This window comes from Columba livia, chromosome 23 (genome assembly GCF_036013475.1).
Source record: "Columba livia isolate bColLiv1 breed racing homer chromosome 23, bColLiv1.pat.W.v2, whole genome shotgun sequence".
In the NCBI taxonomy this organism is placed as follows: domain Eukaryota; kingdom Metazoa; phylum Chordata; class Aves; order Columbiformes; family Columbidae; genus Columba; species Columba livia.
In genome coordinates, this window is record NC_088624.1 from 91963 (window position 1) to 111118 (window position 19156).

Below are 19156 nucleotides of genomic sequence, written 5' to 3' on the forward strand. Positions count from 1 at the left end.
AGAGCTCTGATTTCAAGGTGCTAGGTGACTCTTGAGCATGACCAGAGTAAATAATCTCTTATCCTGGTTATTGGCTATGGTTTGATCTGGTTAAACTGCTGCTTTGCTTTGGGATTAAATTGAACTATAAGCAGCTACCAATAGAGCAGTAATTTCTTTTTTTTTTTTTTCCTGGAGTCGGGAAATCCAAACAGCAATAGAATTGTTGCGAGTGCCACACAGCAGAAACAGAAGCTGATTCTACTGACAGTGAATCTGAGAAAAGCTATGTGAAAAAGAAGCCTATAATGTTAGTTAACAGACAGTGGCTCTTAAAGCCGGCGTTCGTCGTGCCTGTGGCAGAGGCTTTTGCATCCCAGTGTCCGCAGCGGCGGGGGCTCGGGGGGCCTCAGGTTTGCTGTTGACTCGTGAGAGGGAGCGTGAGGTGCAGGATTTGGTGCAAGTTGAATCTGAAGGTGTTCTGTGAGCCTTGGGCATGACTTGTGAGTAACGTACATCAAGGTTTTCCAGCTGGAGGATGGAGGAGAGGTTGAGTTGCGCAGCAGGTGTAAATCTGGTCTCCCTCTCAGCCCCGTAGCATAACCGTGCTTGTCACCAGTTGCTGGGTTCCTAATTCCTGTAACTTTTCTTTATGTGAAAACTGGTTAATTTATTTTTTTTGTCAGACGGTGGAGCTGAACGTCACTGGTAGCAGTGGAAACACAAGTGTGAAATGTCTATGCTGTAACTATATAAAACCCATGAGGTGTTTTTCAGAGCTGAGATTGGAAAGGGTTTCCCCCTAAAACTCAATTAGCATATGTCTCATGGTTTTTATAAGACATGGGCTTTTACATAGTTAGTGTAGGATCACATTTCCCTCTCTTCTCCTTCCCCTTTTTTCTTTTTTTGCCTCCTCTTTTCCCGTGATATAACTACCTATAACCTGAAATGGAAGCAGTGCAACTTTTAAACAGTGTGCCATCGCCTGACTTATTCTGCTATTCACGGGTGTCTAATTTTACCGCTTCCATCATTAAATGTCTGGGAACATACAGTGTGCTCTGCACAAAGCATACTGATTTCCCAAAAGAAGCATTGCCTTAATTCCTGCCATCATGGTGGATCTTAAGCAAATACCCAAGAAAACTGATAGCATCTGAGGCTTATTCTTGTACCCCTTGTGCAGCTTCATACGTGTGTTTTGGATGGATCTAAGCCAACATGATAATATTGTTGGCAATTCATGGGGACCTACATGATGCAGGGTTATAACTAAATGTAGATTTGGGTGCTTTACCCTCTGCAAGTTGATAAAACCTGGCTACTGGCCCCCAGCTAGACTAACAGCTTAGAAGTTCAGGGTGCTTTACTGTGGGTATTCAGCTTGCTGTTCTTCTTTGGAAAGTACTTCACTGTATTCCTCACGCTGGTACAAACAGAAGTTCCCACGAGGACTTTGGGAAGTTGGGCCCTTCTGTACGACGTGGAGGAAAAAAGAAGTCCTAGGCGTTTGCGATGCTGTGGGTCCCGCGTCCCGGCGTCCTGCAGAGCGGCGCGGCGGGGAGGGCTGCGTCGGGAAAGCGCGAAGCTGCTGTAGGATTTCGTGATGCAGCCATCTTTCAGAAACGGTGTTTCTGTTACCCTTAGGAATAGAATGTGTTCTCCCTGTGACCTGGTTCTGTGCTGGATGTGGGGTTGCTGATAACACTGTCGTGACGTCCTTTTTGGCACTGTTGCATCGTTGGCTTAAAGCCCTGTTCAACGTCCTTCGACCTTTTTTCTCTCTCCAAGGTGCTGCATGAAATTGCTGCAAGTGGGTGCCTGGTGTTCATAGGTGGCCTTCAAGGTGGCCCTTGAAAAGAGTAATGCAATGTGTTGCCCGTGGATTTCCTGATCCCAAAACCAGCTGTAATCACAATTCCGTGGCAAGATCTGTTAAGTGCTATGTTGTACTTTAAAGAGCAAGTAGTATCACATGCTTTTTCAGGGAGGGGAGCATTGTTTGTCTGCTTTTGTGGTGGTAGGATTTGAAGCAAGAGGAGGAAGAAAAGCTTGCCTGCATGTGCTGCATAATCCAGGTCAGGATTGCTCACACTAACTATGGAAATTGTATCATAGGTTTTACCTCGTTCTGCAGTCGAGACAGTATAACTGTTATTTTTTGCTCTAAAGCCAGGTCCCTAGGGCAAAGACTCCTCTCTCATGGTGTATCACAGCATGCACTGCTGTAGCTTTTTGCCTTTGCAGACAAATAATGGTATAAAGTGCTTTTTTATTGGCGTAACTGCATTGCCACTGTAGAGGCAGTATAGCTATAGCGAGGGGAAAGTAGCCTGCTGTCTGCAATAGATACCAAATCAAAATTGACACGCAGGCTTGCCTGAGCAGGGAGAGTGCTTTTGCCTGGCAGTGATACTGAGCGGCTTTGTCTCAACCGGGACGTCACGCTGAACGTGCACCCCTTGGCTCCAGTGCGCGGGGATCGATCGGCCTCACCCTCACGCAAGTGGCAAAACGGAAGGTCGAAGAGGTGAAATGGCTGCTGCAGTCGCAGACTGTTTTCTTTCCCCCTCTGCTGCCTCTCAGCACGCTCTGCGCATGGAGCGAGATAGAGTTTGTCACAGGGTGGTGTGGTTTGAGAAGCCCTGCTCTGCTGGGGCGCAGCTGGCGCTCCTGAGGCTGCCGGCCCGGGGCCTCCGTGCGGCGGCGCTGGTGGCAGCGCGGGAGCCGTCGGGGCTGGTGCCGGGAGGCCGTGCGGCCAGGGCCGTGTTTGGCAGTAATGCTGCTCAGAGCTGTGCTGGCTTTGGGTGTTTTGGGGTACTCTGGATTTAGGGACTTAAATGGGACTCTTGAGCAGAATTTTTGGGGGATAAAACTGGAGAGTCTGACAGAGGGAACGTGAAATGAGCCAGTAAAAAGCTCCTGGGACTGCAGGTGGAGATGGAAGAGGGAAATGTATTTTTTGTGGGGCAGCCACTTAGAACGGTGGAGGATATCGAAAAGTGTTGGTTCTGGGCGGGAAACAACAGCAGGGAAAGGTTCGCGGGCTCGGCCGGGCCCGCGGCGGGACGGCGGCACGTGGCGGGAGGCGTGCGCGGGGGACTACACCTCCCGGCATGCCCCGCGCGGTGCTGCGGAGCCCCGCCCCCCAGCAGGGCCGGATGCGCCTGCGCGCTGCGGGGCGGGCGCCCCCTGGCGGGCGGCGGTAGGGAAGCAGCCGCCCACAGCGGCGTACGCGGCGGCCGGACAATAGGCGACGAGTGCGCCCCGCCCCTGTGCTACCCCGCCCGGCGGCGGGCGCCCCTCCCGCACTGCAGCTCCTCCGCTCGGCGGGAGCTCGGCGGGGCCCCCTGGCTGCGGGCGGGCGGCGGACGCGGTGCGCGCGGCAGCCAGTGGGGGCGCTGCGGCGTCCCCCTCCTCCTTCCCCCCCCCCCCCCCCCTCCGGTGCATTCTCCGGCTGACGGGAGGGGGAGGGCAGAGAAGGAGCCCGGCCGCCATTTTCCGAGCCGCGCCGCCGCCGCGCTCGCCCGGAGCGGGGGGGAGCGGGGGGAGAAGAAAAGCGCCGCAGCGCCCGCTCCGCCGCTCGCCGGGCCCGCCCCGCCGCCGCCCAGCGCTCCGAGCCGGGGGTGGGGGGGCCGCTTCCCCCCCCCCCCGCCCGACCCAGCCCGGACTGCGGTCGCCGCTCTGCGCCCGCCGAGGGAGACGGGCGAGCCCATCCCCCCTGCCGCCGGGGCGGGCCCGAGCGGGCGGGGGGGGCCGCCGGGGCTGCGGCCGGGGCTGGCGGCGCCCGCCCCGGTTGCGGCGCCGCGGCTGCTCCTCGGCCGGGGCTTGTTTGCAAACTGCGCCCATTTTGTGGGGGGCCGAGCCCGCCCGGACCGCGCTCGCCGCTCGTCACGTGGTAGGTGCTGCTCGCCCCGCGCCGCTCCGCGCCCCGCGCCTCCCCAGCCGCCCCTTTGTTAGCGCCGCCGCGCCCCGCCGGGCCCCGCTGCGGGGCGGCCGCCGCGCCCCAACTTCTCCGCCCGGCGGGAGGTGGCTCCCCCGCACCCTTTCCCCCCTCCCTCGGTGCGGGGGAAAGTGCGGGGGTCGTGGCGGGGGAACCGGGGACGGGCTGACCCTTCGGCCCGTTTTCCCCCCGCCGCCGCCCCCGGTGCTGCGGCTGACTCGGGCGGGGTGGGGGGAATGGCGCCACTTTAAACTGAAATCTCCGCCCTGCTGGTGCCCGGTGGGCGGCGGGGTCCCGCCGAGCCGGGCCGGGGCCCGTCACGTGGGCGGCGGTACCGCGGCGGCAGAGCCCGGGCCCGCTCCCCGGGGAGGGCCCGCGGGGGGTCACCGCTCCCGAGCCTGCGGGGGCACACGCGGAGTTTTAAAAGTAAACAGAGAAAAAAATTGCATAACCTTAACGCGTGGACGGGAGCAGCTGCTCTGTCCCGGGTCTGCCTGGGAAGCGTTACCGTAGCGGTCTCCGGTCGTCCCGGCGGCTCCCGGCGCTGTCACCGGTGGCTGCGTGTGGGAACGAGGATGTGTCACGGGGCGCTTTCCGCCTTCTCTGGGGGTAGAGAAAATAACGTATTTTCTTCATGTGGGTTTGAGCTGCTGAACCATTTTCCTGTATTTATTTTCTTTTTTGTTTTGTTCTCCGAACCGGCCCTGCCGATCCGGAATTATTTTTCTCAAAACAAGCTGGAAGAGCCCAGCTATCCCAAAATGCTTTCCGTGATCGGTACGTGTGTTTATTTCCATCACGGGATTAGCATCTTCCAGAAATTTTCCTCCTTTTGGCTATAAATCGGGGTCATGTAAAAGGAAGAATACAGCAGCCAATTTTTTTTGGAAATTAGCCTTGTTTTCTACAAAAAAAGACCCACCCAGACCATTTTTACAAACCGAGGTGTCATCTCTCCGCTTGTTAAATTTGTGTACAGGTACTAGAGATTATATTGCCTGTTATGTAAAATGCACTTGAATGACAAACTGTAGTTTTCTATGTAACCGGTCAGGATATGTGAGGAACTGCAGGTTCTTTATTTGTTTTGACTGACCATTATATTTTGAACTGGTTTGGGCCATGTCTGTGTTCACAGTTACATCATGTCATGTGTTGTGTACAGGGTGATCTGTGCCTCTAAAAATAAGGTGAGGTAAAAGCCCATTTCTCCAAGGTAGGAAAGTAGGAGAGCGCTTGAGCCGCGGTCCCGCTGACAACGGGGATAGAGAACGCTTGGGGGGAGCGGTTAAGATGTTACGTGTGTGTGACTAAACCTCTGCCATAGTTATGAATCCAAGGAGCTGTTTTTATTAAAACGTTTTCTCTTTAAAACTGTATTTGTCCTTTTTATAGCCTTTGTTTTCACGGAGGAGCCTCTGATGCTCTTCCTCTGCTTTAGCGTAGTCCTCTTGAATTTTTATTCTGGAACAGGAATGGTGCGGGTGGCAATGTTGTTCACGCTGATTATTTCTTTAATTGAGAAGCCAGCAGCCTTTTAAGTCAGCGAAGGAGAAGCAGCAGCGGAGCGGGCGCGGGGGCTGTAAAGGCGAAGCTGGGAGAGCCCCGAGCTGCCCGTGGGACCAGGATCGCGCGGCAGCTCGGTTCGCCCTGCCGCGGTGCCGGGCCGGTGGGCGCGCGGAGGTGGGCGCGCGGAGGTGGGCGCGCGGAGGTGGGGCGGCTCTTGGTGCAGGACAGGTTTTCTCCTCATTTTGTTGTAGCTGCACTGCCGAGGTGGCACAGCGGTGTGGGGCTCAGCGCGTTGATACGCTGCAGGAACAGTTAATTGTGGAACTTGCTTATGATACTGTTATAGCTGATTTGTAATGGTTTAGCAATGAGGATAACTTGCATTCCGTCTTCAGAGGTGATGAAGCAGGAGATGACCAGGTAGATGTGACTCTGTGTTTCTTTTATGCTCATTTCCCTCCCTTTGTTTTTCGCTTTATTTTTTTTAATGCTGTATTTGAGTCTCATTTGCTCTCAAGAGATCAGACGGTAACTGGAGAACTGATGAAGTTCTGACATCGCGCAAGTCCAGGGTGAAAACTGAGCAGTTCTGTGACCAAAGTCACTTCCTTTGGCCCTCTTTATAACTGTGTTTTGTGAAGGCGACAGCCATTATCTAATGAACACTCTGAACAAAGACTCTCTGGAGTTTTAGCACTCCACCCTTCTTCTGCTCAGGCCGCAAGTGGTGCGTGTCCTTAGGAGCCTGAAAGACTTTTCCAGGGAGGATAAGACTTAATGTATAGCGAAGTAAAGATAAGGCCTGGGGACGACTTAGATCCTAGGGAGGCGGTGAAAGGGTGAAGCCTGGGGAGAGGTGGAGAAAGGGCGAGCAGCAGGTGATCTGGCTTGTGGGCCTCCCCCCACTCCCCTTCCATCTAATTTTCCTTTTCTGGAAAATTATGTTTTTCTTGAACTGTTTTTTTGAGAGTAGGTCAGTATTATCTCTGCCCGCGCTAATTTAACAGCACCTGACCTTGCATTTTGTTAGTGTGGTCTTTTACTGGACTGTGTAGGAAACAGGTGGGCCAGCTTATGGTGACATGGGAATGTAATTCAGCACAAGTGTCTCAGGCGGCTCCCATACTGATTAGAGCAATAAGAGGAGAGTTCTGCACGTATGCCTCTGTTCAAAGTATTTGTCATTTCATTAAAAAGAGCCTCAGCATTGGGCGGTCGGAATGGCAGGTGATCTGAGAAACACCGTTTCCGTTGTGCATTTTATAAATACCGTGTCCCTGCTCATAACTTCCAGGAATACAATGTCTATCTGGAATGAAAAGCAGCAAAGCTTTCAGCAGGAATCCTTCCCAGCTTTGTGTATAGCCGTTTAGCTGGGTCTTCAAGGTCTCAGTTTTCAGTAACAAAACATTTAAATTGGAATAAAGGCTTTCTGTGTCTTCTCAGATGAGCAAGAAGTTGTCATACTCAAATCAGCGAGAGTCCTAGTGATGCAGGACCTGAGTAAACATAATTCCATTAAATGTTGCACGTCCTCTTCGGCCTGAGTTCAGACCCGTGTTTTTGAAGAGGACAGCTCGGATAAGTTGCTGTTCATGTTTGAAATAAAGTTAGAAATTAAGTGTGCGTCACCCCCCTGAACCACTGCTAGCAGATGGCTGCCGAAGTACAGTTCAGCTTAGAGAACGAGACGAACTGCAAAATGGGGTCTGCTAATAGCTGTGAAGACTTAATTCTGGAGGACAGAGTTTTCACGGCGCAGTACCTGAATTTAATGATGAAACTTTGCTGTTTACCTGATAAAATGAGGAAAAAGGATTTAAAAAATCAAATCTGAAGAGAGGAAATGGTAGTAGCTCTCGGCCTGAACAGGCTGCATCCTCATCTGGTCATTCCCGCAAACCTCGTTTTTGCAGATTTGGCAAAAAGACAAGTGTTGAAGTTTAATAATATATGCTTCCGTATCAGGAGCTGCTTCAGGCCTCAGAGGCACTAGCATAAGGTGGATCTTAAAGCTGAAGAAGAGAAGTCTCTATCAAACATTAGGAGTCCGGTCTCTGAAATCTTTCCAAGCTCCCGTTGAGGTCTGCAGTGACAGCGGTTACTGCGGGAAGAGTTACCGTGAAGTTGCCTTACACTAAATGAGAAACAGCAGACTGAGTTCAGGCTGTAGTTACGGCCCGTCAACAGGAGCCTGTGATGCGTGGTTAACATCACCCTCTGTTAGACGAGTGCCTCTGCTCAGGAGTTGTGCTCCTTGTTTCCCGCTGGGTCGTGGCAGTCGGCGTGCTGAGCTCTGCAGTTGGCTGAGCTGATGTGTCCTGGAGAGCTGTGTTAGGAACTCCATTCAAAACAAGGTATTTAAACTCCGCTGGAGACCAGTCTATCAGATTGGGCAGGGATCTAGTGGTTGGAGACACTGGATTCTGCTCCTTTCTATTCTGTTATTTCCCCTTGAGGACATAGCCGGTTAACGCAAGGCACTCTGAAAAGACTTCTTGTAGGGATAGTCTGTGCCATGTTTTAAAATAGGAAGTGTTAAAGTGGTGCACTTTTGGGGGCAGGAAGGTTTAAAAGTTTCAGTAACAAAGGTCTGTATGAGGTCCGACCACACCTAGTGAATGAAAATGTGTCTTTACAGCTAAAAGGCAATTCTGTGTTTTGTTTGACTTGCTCCCCGAGTCCTGAGTTCAGGTTTTCATATTTCCTGGGCAACTTGCCCAGATCATGCGAAAGAAAAACAAAATCTTTCTGATACTCGGCGGGGGGAGACCTGGATTTCATGAGGACGCTGCTCCGTCAGGCTGCCTCTTTCTGCAGGTGCCCCGTTACTCTTTTTTAAACCACATTTATTTGTTTTTTACTGTAAACAACAACTTTGTTCTCAAGAGTAACTTGGCAGCAGTGGGTGTTTTTATCTGCAGCCGCTTCATTTTCCAGGTGAAGGCATTCTTGCTTAAAATTCAACTTTCCAGACTTTTGATTGTGGGGATGACAGTTACCCTGCTTTGTGGCTTTTGTTTTTCCTTCGGACATCATATTGATAAAACCTTCTCTGCCATCGAATCATGCAATTGGTGTGATTTGTTTGTATCCAGTGAGAATTCACAGGCTTGAGAGTCAGTTCTTCTCGGGGGGCGCGGCGCTGCGGGGGCGCGGCCGGAAGGCGATGCCGCTCGCGCGCCGGCGGCGCGGGTTTTGTTTAAATCCTGAGGGCTCCCGGTCGGAAAGAGAGACCGTCCGAGCAGAGCTCGTGATGCCTTTCTGACTGGCTCTAGCGCATAAGTCCCGTTCGCTGGCATGTTCTTAAAGTTCTTCTTTTTCCCAGAGAGATGAGGTGCGAGTCTGCAGTGTTAGTATATCTGTAAGGTGCTTGTGTATATAGTGTAAAAATCTCTTGTTCTTCTATGTGTTCTTAACGTTAAAAAAAAAGCTTGTTTATGTAGGTCATTGTAAGTGTAGGGTCTGCCAAGCTGCATGTGATTGCTGGCTTATCAATAAGTTTATCATCCTGTACTTGCCTTCATGTTTCCTTAATTAAAGCTTTGAGAGTTAGTTCCCATGTAAATCTCTCTCTGAATTGATAAACATCCACCTTAAAACCATAAAGTGTTGAAAGGTGATAACAAAAGGCATCTAGAGCAGTAGCTTAGGAGGAGGATTTTCTTTTTCAAGTGAGTTTCCTAACACTTACCTGCAGGAAAAGGCAGTGTGAAAGTTTTGCTTCTGTTTTCTACTTCTGTTAATTTAACTAAAGTTGATGACCTGCAAATTTATTCTAAAATATCTTCAGCCTAGGTAAACTCATAAATGGCTGCAGTGCAGGTACGTTTGTGAAGAATCGTTGCATTGAGGACCAAGTGCAGGTTTCTCTGCTGTTTTTGCAGTATGTGTGTTTTCTAAGCTGCGCTCGGTGTCTCGCGATGCCGTGGTGAAGAGCACTGATCCAGAGTCTTCCTCTGGAGGACAGGCCAGTGTATCTCCGCAGCACTGAGAGCTCCTGTCCACAACAGTCGTCCAGGTGTGCGTGCCTGTTGGGAGGCCTGTTGGGAGGCTGCAGCGGGGAGGTCCTTTATTCTGCAGTTCCTCCCTCCTCTCCCAAGGGCGTTTTAGCTACAAGTACAAACTTCCTTGCAAGTTCCTTCTCCCCCCCGCCCCCCAGATAATCATTGCTTAGGAAAGGTCTGTATGGACCCAAATGGTGACTAAAAGCCATTTTCAGTGAGCGTGCAGTAAATTTTTAGGAACGCAGTTATCCTTTTTTCTGTAAGGACAAGGTGTAGTTGGTTACAAAATACACTTGAGTTCTGTCAACGGGGAACTTCTGAAGTCTGAACCCATCTCTGGTGCCTGTGTACTTCTGTTACAAAAGCTGAAAACCTGTTTTTATCAGTTCCCCTGTGAGCGCATCCTTTCTCCCCTGCCTTTTCCTCTGTGTCACCTGACTGTGATTGGCGAGAGAGTTAATTAGCAAGACTGCATTTGGCGAGGAGCGTGCCAGTTGGCCAGTGTACCCGCTCATTGGAAACCAAACAGAGCAAGTGACACTGAGCTTGTCCCGTGGGCCTTCCCTCCATGGGGTGTGGGTTTGTTTCTCTAACTCATCCCTGCCTTTTCACAAAACTTCGGGTTTTGGTGCTTCGTGTTTTTCAGCCGAATGTCTGCCTGTGTTCCCTTGTTGTGGGGACGTACCTGGTGTGATGCTGGGGAGCGACTGGTGCAGCTGAACCAGGCTGGAAGCAAAACCGGCTGCTCAATCTTGCTCATTCAGCGTATTCAAACTTTAGATAATTCTCACTTTTCATGTAAAGTGGCGTATTCATTTGGACATTGGAATGCATTAATGAACAGCTATGACAAGCTGATGCAAATTTACATGAAATTAGAGGATTGGCATATCAGGCAAGAGATCAGGGCAAATTTTTATTATTAAATTTACATTGAAATAGCTTTAGCAGCAAAAGGAAAATAAAGTAACTTGTAGTTGTAGCACAGCCTGTACTGTGGGCTATGTGAACGCAGTTTAAAAAAGGGCATTAAAAACCACTGGTACTTCTAGTGGTAAAGAAGGTAGGTAAATAACCAGAGACTTGAAGGTGGGTGGGAAATGGTTACAGTGTCCGTGAATGAAAGGCCTTTGGTTATTCCTCTTAAGCTGTTTGATCTAGGTGAGTTAAGCCATGGCTTGCTGTTGCAGTCTGAGCGTGGAACTGCTCTGTCACGGTGCGCATGTGGGTTAATCTTTATCCATGTTCTTAAAAGAGAAATGGGAATAGCAATACTGGAAATCACCTGGCTTATTCAGAAACGTACTTCTGGGAAAGCTGGTTTCATGTGCACCAGGGAAACGACTTTCTTAAAATCCAAGGCTTTCTGGGAAGCGGTGGGCTTGCCGGTGGGTGTGGGGTGGTGGGATTTCTTTAGCCGCTGGAGAGTTTAAGCATACGGAGATTTGTTCTCCTCAAGCCCTGTCTCTGTTGTGTGTTATAGTTCTAATTCATCATTTGTAATGCATCTGAGCTGGCAATAGAAGCAGTGAAAACTGTTTTATAAATGTAGCTCAAGGAATTTCAGGATGAAGTTAGTGAGCTGCTGGCATTGAGGAATAGGTGTAACCAGGGCCTGGAAGGACGCTGCTGTGCTCAGTGAATGGGCTGAAAGGTGGGAATGGTGGTTACCGGCAGGCACTAGCTCTGGGGGATCCTGAGGACCGGCTTGTGTGTTGCTGCTTTTGTTTTAGCTGCCTGTTGCCCGGACGGCTCCTCTGAGCACAGGGCTGGTGGTCACAAAGAGGGGAGGGTGCTGTGCTGAACGTGGACCTTGCGTGGCCTTACCACGAGTGTCACGTTGATAGGTCTCACTGCTGTTGTCCGTGTTGCGTGTTCTGTTTTCTGTAAGCGCGATGCCTGACTTTGTGTTTTCCTTTCCTGTCTGTAGGCTGCGCTCGGCGGCGGCGGCGGGAGGCGGCGGAGCTGGCCTCGGCACCGGGAGAGGCTGCGCTGCCCGTCTCGCTGTGCTGAATGGCTGCGATGGCGCCCGCTCTCACTGACGCAGCAGCTGAAGCTCACCACATCCGATTCAAGCTGGCTCCCCCGTCCTCTACCTTGTCGCCTGGCAGCGCCGAGAGCAACGGAAACGCCAACAGCATCCTCCTGGCTGCCAACGGCACCAAAAGGAAAGCCCTTGCTTCAGAGGATCCTGGTTTAGATTTCCGAAACAACCCTACGAAGGAAGAGCTGGGCAAGCTGCAGCCGCTAGTGGCCTCTTATCTCTGCTCAGATGTAACATCTGTTTCTTCAAAAGAGCCTCTGAAGCTGCAAGGAGTCTTCAACAAGCAGACAGTCCTTAAATCTCACTCTCTCTTATCTCAGTCCTTCTTGAAAACAAGTGATCTGTTGGGGAGGCAACCAGTGTTGGAATTCACTTTGGAGAATCTAAAAACAATGAGTACTAATAGCCAGCCATCTCTCCCGCAAGCGCCTGTAAATGGCTTGGCCAAGAAATTGGCCAAAAGTAACAATTCAGACCGTGAAAATTCTAGTTCTCTGAATGGTGGGAAATGTGCTCCTCCTTCTGTTGCCCTCCAGGGTGTTGACTATAATTCAGGAGGTTCTGAACTGGGGGACTTGAAGACTGGTTTGACCAATTGCACTCTTCCGCATAGAAGCCTTGATGCAGAGCACACAACTCCATTTAGCAATAGTAGCACTGCAAACAAATCTTTCCTTAATTCTATGGAGCAACAGAGAGTGCTTGAGGGTGGCAGTGGGGAGACTAGGTTGCCCAGTGTTGCTGGTCACTCTGACGTTGGGAGCAGTAACTTGGAAGAGCAGAAACCTTCTCTGTTGGTTGGTCACCACAGTGCTCTCGACTCCGAGATGAGGACGAGGGCATTGCTGCGACGGCAGGCAGACATCGAGAACCGCGCCCGCAGGCTGCAGAAGCGCTTGCAGGTGGTGCAGGCAAAGCAGGTGGAGAGACACATCCAGCAGCAGTTGGGTGGCTTCTTGGAGAAAACTCTAAGCAAGCTTCCAACTTTGGACCCCCTGAGTCATCGAAGCCAGCTGATGTTGACCAGAAAAGCTGAAGCAGCCTTGAGGAAAGCCCCGAGTGAGACAGCTACTTCAGAAGGCCTAAGCAGCTTCTTGAAGAGCGATTCCATATCGGAAGAACTGGAGAGATTCACGGCCAGTGGTGTGGCCAACTTGAGATCCAGTGAACAAGCGTTTGACTCGGATGTCACCGACAGCAGCTCAGGAGGAGAGTCTGATGTGGAAGAGGAGGAGCTGACCAAAGCAGACCCTGAACAACCCCACGTACCACTGTAAGTAGCAGTCATGCTTTGCTTTCCTCTGGTAGGGGGAAAGCGAGGTGAAAGGTGGCAGATGCAAAAATCTGTTTTTTGTAGGAACACTTCTTTTTTTAATGGGCTTAGGTCAAAGAAGTAATGGTTAAAACTAGTGTGGTGTGATTTGCAGCACACTTCCCAGTTTGGGCAGCACATGCAACGTTGGAGATAAAATTCTTTGTGCGTACAGTAGTTGTTGGTGTTCTTGTGGAGCAGCAGGTCCTGGAAATGCTGGAGTGGTGCAAGCGTGCCGCAGTACAAACCTGGAATACTCCAAGCAGTTCTCCCCGTGATGTATTGGACCTGTCCCCTGAAATGAAATGTTTGTCTTTTTACAGTGGGAATCTTTATTGTAAAGCAGTTATGTAAAGTAAGGCCAGCCTGAATCTTCGTAGCTGACAGCATAGTTGCAACGGGGGAATTTTTGTTGTTATTGTTGTTAAACAAACTGCCTGGAAAAAGCCCTCTGAAAGGATTTGATCGAAGTGCCAGTGGAAGTGTGAAGTGTGTTCTCTTCTTGAGTCTGGGAAATTGTTGTTGTGCATTTTCTTCTTGTCTGTGAGTTGCATTAAATTATGACAACAGCCTCATAATTATGTAGTTACCTGGATTCTGTTTGCATAAGTATTAGGTGTCATTTTGTGTGTGGAGGAGGAAGAGCCTTGTCAAGGCAAAAGGTCTTGAGACAGGTCAAGGAAGAAGGGAAACTTTTCTTCTAAACCCAAGAATTTTTCGCTGAGTACATATTAGAGCATGTTGCACAAATCTCTTTAAAAGCCATATTGTTTGTCTAGTCTGTGTAAAATCTTGCTTGCATCAGTGAGTGATCTCTTCCACCCTGATGGACCTATTGAACTTAAACCTCAGCTGGTGAAAAGCTCCCTGCAGCAGTCACAGGGGTCCTCAGCGGAATGCGGACAGCTTTCCGGTCGAGGCTGGACTTTTGCATACCTGCACTATTCTCGGTTGGTTCAGATCTCTGGAGAAATAGCTGAATGTGTTCTGGATCCTGTTGTCCATAGTGATGTTAATGGCTGGTCGAGTGCTGTGTCACACAAAATTACTGAACTAGGTAGGTGAATGTGAACAATGCGTGTGCTTGATAACTTCAGCATCCTCCAAAAACACACTCTCGTGAATGAGTGCTAATAAACAGACGCTACAGCTCTTGAAGATGAAATTCTGGCTAAGTGTCACATCATGTTTTGGGGTGCTAGTGATCCCTGCTGGCTGGACATAAAAGCGTCCTTGTGCTGTTAGAACAGACAGTTTAGGAACTTTATTCCCGTTTTATGATGTCCACAAACTTACTATTGGGATTAGCAGTAAAATTGCATTTATGGGTATTGTACTTGTTGTTAGAAGAGACATTTGATTAAAATTCTGTCCAAAGTAATATTAAGTTTCTGATATTGTGGGTTTCATAGATTCACGTGTTATCTAGCGAAGTGAAATTTCTTTGCTACTCATCTTACTCCCAGGAGGAAGTGTGGGATTCAGAGACGTGATGCATGGAATTCTTTGCTGACCTTCCTGCCCTTTGTGTTAGTCGTGCCCTTAGACCCCCCAGCCTCCTGAGTACTCCTAAAAAGCCGAAGATTTTAAAGCTAATAAAAAGAACGGTTATTCTGTTGTCTGTAGGTTCAGAAGCTGGCGTATATGTGTAATGGCATCCAGGCCAGGCCCACCCAGCCTAGTGCAGAGTTTATGCCTGTTGACAGTCCTGCTGGCCTGAGCGCTTCGACATTGGGTCTCACGAGTTCTGGTGCTACTGAAGTTGAGGCTGAATGCACCTTTGTGCTTGTTAGCCAAGTTCCTGAAGTCAACCTGAAGAGCTAGTACAGGCATCTGAGTACTTCCAAATACGATTTTCAAAGTAGTGCTAAGAGACAAGAAGGGGAAGAACTGACTTTTCCACTGGGAAGCTGCCTTGGGCCAGCTTATTGTACAGAAGCGTTGTTTTACGTTTGTGTGAGCACAGCAAAGCAAAGGCTTTTTGCAGTGTTGCTCAGATACGGCTGGGTTTTGCAGCATGCTGGGTATACTTACTGGTGGCAGACTTTTACACTGATTATTTCAATTTTGGTGGCAAGACAGAATATTTTACTGAGTGTAAAAACTTCTGTCTCGCCCCTCAGTCAGCACTCCTTGTCTGGGTGTTGCCTCCGCTGGGTGTTGCCTCTGCCTTCCCCCAGACTCCTTGGTTGCTCTGGATCTTTACTGAGAGTTATGCTGCAGCGTGTCTTGTAGCTTGCTTGCTGCAAGTGGCTGTGCCACTGCCTCTGGGATCCAAGTAGAAGCATGCAAAAGAAACAAAGACTTGCTTACATCATGCTTCGATAAGAGCTGACCTTTGAGCTTTTCTGGTGTGGTGGCATTCCAGAATCGGTATCCGGTCAAGGACAGACTTCGAAGCATTTGTACTGTTCTGGCCCGCCTGGTCTTGGCTATGGAGCAGCATCTCCCTGAGGAGTTGTCTTTCCAGTAGCATCAAGGATCTGTCAGAGCTTGGTAGGTCCTTTTAAAGCACTCACAGTCCTACTGCCCAGGAAGATGCTGTCATTTAGGTGCGTGACCAGGCCATCATGTAATGCATAAACAAAGCAGGGAGGGAATTGTCACACCTTTGTTGGGAAGCCCTGCCAGCTGTGGGTTTGGCTTAACAAGGTGCTCTTGGCTCTCATGCAGTTGATGGAGAAAGAAAGCTCGTGCAGACGGGATTAGTTCATGATGCATTTTTAGATTTATGTGGATCGAGGACCACCACGTTGCTTTTCATTTGCTCTTAGATTAAGAACATAAAACTGTTTGCTTCGCAGCTGAAGTCCTCTGATGTGTCACTTCAAAGCATGTGCGGTGACAGAGAATCTTTGCCTGTGCTTGGCGGTGGCAAAGGCCGTTGGGAGCCTCCGTGTGGAGCCGTGCTGGGGGTCCGTGGCTGGGTGTGCCTGTAGGCAGCAGCCGCCTGCGGCACTGAAACTGTGCTGCTGTGGAAGGGCCCCAGCGCTGTTGGCGGTGGGGTAGGATCAGGAGCCGGGCAGGTGAGTTCCTCTGCGTGCTGGGCGGCTGCGGGATGGTTTAGCAAGAAGCAAAGTCCTGGTGTTTCTGTGGCCTTGTACTAATACATATAAGGAGGAAGTTACTTTTCTCAGGCTGGTTGGTTTCTTTGGTTGTCTTGCATTTAACTGTAGACTAGTTTCATCAGAATTTGTCAATTCCTTTTAGCTGCTGAGTTACCTATGTCAGGCAGCACAGTAGTCATTAGCTGGTTAGTGGTATGTGATTTAGTATATGCAATCCACAACTTTACTCTGTGTACCATGGAAAAAAAATCTGAAAAGGTAGTGAAAACCATCATTTAGTTGGAACTTATCTTTCAAGTCAGGTTTCTTACCTAGAAAGTCGCTGTTTCGGTGGCGTTTACATCAAGCTGCTGAGAGTGAACTGAAGCTGCTAGTGCCGAACTTCTTACACCACCTTTTTGGAGGGTCAGGTGGTGTCTGCAGCACGTTCGGTTCGCCGTGCCTGTGGCCACGATGCCTAAGCACACTTAGTTATCCTCATTTAGCAGTGGGAAATCCAAGTGCCTTCTGCTGTTTGTCCTTGCAGTAAATCGTTCCACAGCCTTGGAGCCTGTGTGTTCGCTCTTCCCTGTGCTGTGTCGTATCATGGTGCCTGGATTTTGGAATTGCTGGACTTGGAGTAGCAGTGAGGATTTCTCACTAAGAAGTGCTTTTGTCAGCACTAGTTTCAGAGTCGCGTGCGGGAGGGGGCGCGTGGCGCTCGGATCAGCGGCTGCTCAAGAGGTAGCTGCAGTTTGAGCGTCAGTTGACTGAGAAGTAGAATTTAGAAATTCTGATTTTTCCTCCGTTAGTCATATTTTTCAGGCAGGACCATGATAAGGAAGCCTGCATCTCAAGGGCTATTAAATAGCATTTCTCAAATCTCTGACTTCATGGAGCTGTAATTCAAATGGCAAATCCCCTGTAGGGACTGAGGAAGCTTTTCCTCCTGCCCACAGACACGTTTCACTGACTGATTATGCAGAGCAATCCTAGAAGTTTGTCTCTACTCTCTATAACCTTTTCAGTTACCTGCTTTGCTTTTTATGGTGTATTTCTAGTTCTCGACTTCTAGCTGTGCTTGTAGGTACTGGTGACCACACAGTGCTTAACCTTCTGTTCTTAAGCTCTTGATGAAAACTTGCATGTGTCACACGTGAATTGCCTGTAATCCCCATGCTGCTCAGCTGCAAAATGTTGGTCAAGAGAGACGGTCCTGAAGTGTCTTTCAGTTGGGAAGAGAGAGAGTAAATCCTGAACGTTGACCATACTCTTGCTTTGCATTTGAAAGCGTAATAGCAGAGAGCTGTTCATTGTTTGAAAGTGCTTAATCAGGTGTCCAAGAGTAAGTAGGACACTCTGCAAGTCCCTCTTGCTTTTGAGAGAGCAAATGAGAACACTGCTTGAGGAAGATCTTTAGAAAAACGAGTCAGTTATTTCTCCAGGACATGTTGGTCGTTGTACACCTTTTATAGCCACGGTGGGTGTCTGATAAGTTGTTCCTGACTTAGCTGAGCCTTGATCCTCACGCAGGCTTCGCAGGAGTACGGGAGGGAGGCTGGGTGCTTTTGGCGTGGGTGCTCACGTTGCCATCCGCAGAACCTGGTTGGCTTTCATCCTAGAGGGAGTTTTGATGCGTTGGTTTAAATGTGTCTTTCTGGGCTGAAGTCACGGTTGTCTAGAGGGGTGCAGAAGAGAACCAGGCTTGGTCTTGAGTCTGTGTGTAAAGGATAATGGTGGAGTCAGGCGCCGTGTTGCAGGAAAACATTTGGATTGGGTGCGTGGGTTGTTCAATGCAGACAAAGCATCGTTCTGCATCTGTCTGGCAGATGCCTTTGGTGCTCTTGCAGGGTTTTGGGTTGTTCTGTTTGGGGTCAGATCTCTGCCTGTTTCTTGGGCTGTGGGACTGGGCTGGTGTGTGGAAAGATAATGCAGAAGACTAGAAAGGATTTGGTGTCTGTCCCTACCAATAAACTACGCTTTGTCTTGATAGTCCTTACCTGGTGGAGCAGCAAGAAAGAAAGGGCTCTGTTTCAGATTTTGTAGGACTTGTGGGTGACACTTTGGATAGGGTTGCATAAATATTTACTTCTTGTTGGAAAAATCCTGTCACAGCATCAGAAGCAGCAGAAAAACATGTTTGTGAAGTTTGTGAATGTGGCATTAAGAACCTCATATAGTAACTCATCTGCTTTCCTACAGTCTCATGTGAAATTGCAGTTTGTGTTTAGGCAAGGGAGAGGGGCCCCATGTAGGGCTGATCTCTAATATTGAAGTCTAATATACGCGTGTGGGGATGGAGAAGAGACTTCTGTGTTACGTTACACCAGCGTCTGCGAGCAGCTGCAGGTCAGAGCTGCGTTTTTATTCTTGCTGATACTGACAGAAGGCAAAAAGTGACTACATGACTAAGTTTAAAACTGGAGCAATGCCAAATATGGGCTGTCTTTGAAAGGCTGTGAAGGTGTGCCTCGCAGACGCGCTCTTCTTCCTGAGGCGTTTTTGGTCTTCATTGCCCAGCAGCATGGGCTCCCCCGCCTGCCCTGCTCTGCGGCAGGCCGGCTCTGGTGGCACCGGCTCGGCGGGGGCTCTGCGCTGCCTTTCCAGCGGGGGGAAAGTGTTTTCCTTGCTAAACTGGCACTACCCTAACAGATCTTTCCACCGAGCGTGTTGGGCACGTCCTGGATACGGTGCGTTTTGCAAGTGGCTCGTTTCAAAGGCTTGGACAGCTGGATGGCTTTTCTGGGCCATTCTCAGATAAAATGCTTTACGTAGTAGAGAACTTGATTTAGGTTTGACCTTCTGGATTTTCAAATGAAGGAAGGGCTCAAAAATACAAATACAGTGAAGTTCGGTGTATTGAATAGTAATTCGGCCAGGAAGCGGAAGGAGAAACTCGAATTGCAGTTGAGTCTGTTGCAGTTGTCCTTTGTGCCTCTGGAGCTGGATCGGACCTGGGATGGGTCAGTTCTCCCCTGCACGCCGAGTTGTCCCCGCAGCCTCTGGCTCTGCGTTTGGAAGACTTGCTGATCCAGTGACGTGGTTTGCGTGAGTAACACGCAGCTCTGCCCCGGCCCGGCTTTCTCAGTGGAAGGGTTGCTTTCTGGAATGCCCGCTCCAGCTTTGACCTCAGCGCTGAACGAGCTGTTAATGGGAGCGGTACCTGGCACTGGGCTGCCCACTTAAGGATTTGGTTAATGGTGCCTGGGATTTCCGTGCAGAACACGCCTTTTCACAGAATTGCACCACATCAGTGGGGGGACGACACTTCGGTGAAAGGTTTGAAAGGAGACAGCCAGAGACTTGTGCTGT

General features: G+C 49.9%; 1 protein-coding gene across 7 annotated transcripts in view; it reads left to right on the top strand.

Moving 5' to 3' along the window:
• The window catches only part of KANSL1 (KAT8 regulatory NSL complex subunit 1), a 71163-nt gene that overhangs the window by 3078 nt on the left and 48929 nt on the right, over positions 1 to 19156 (top strand). For 4 of the 7 annotated variants that reach the window (XM_065039508.1, XM_065039512.1, XM_065039511.1 and 1 more), the window contains exons 1-2: positions 3740 to 3880; positions 11372 to 12758. In XM_065039508.1, the coding sequence (XP_064895580.1) occupies positions 11455 to 12758 (1304 nt within the window). In that variant the 5' untranslated portion in view covers positions 3740 to 3880; positions 11372 to 11454. Of the gene's footprint in view, positions 1 to 3739; positions 3881 to 11371; positions 12759 to 19156 lie in introns of those variants that run through there. The other 3 variants (XM_065039513.1, XM_065039510.1, XM_065039509.1) reach the window with 1 other exon arrangement.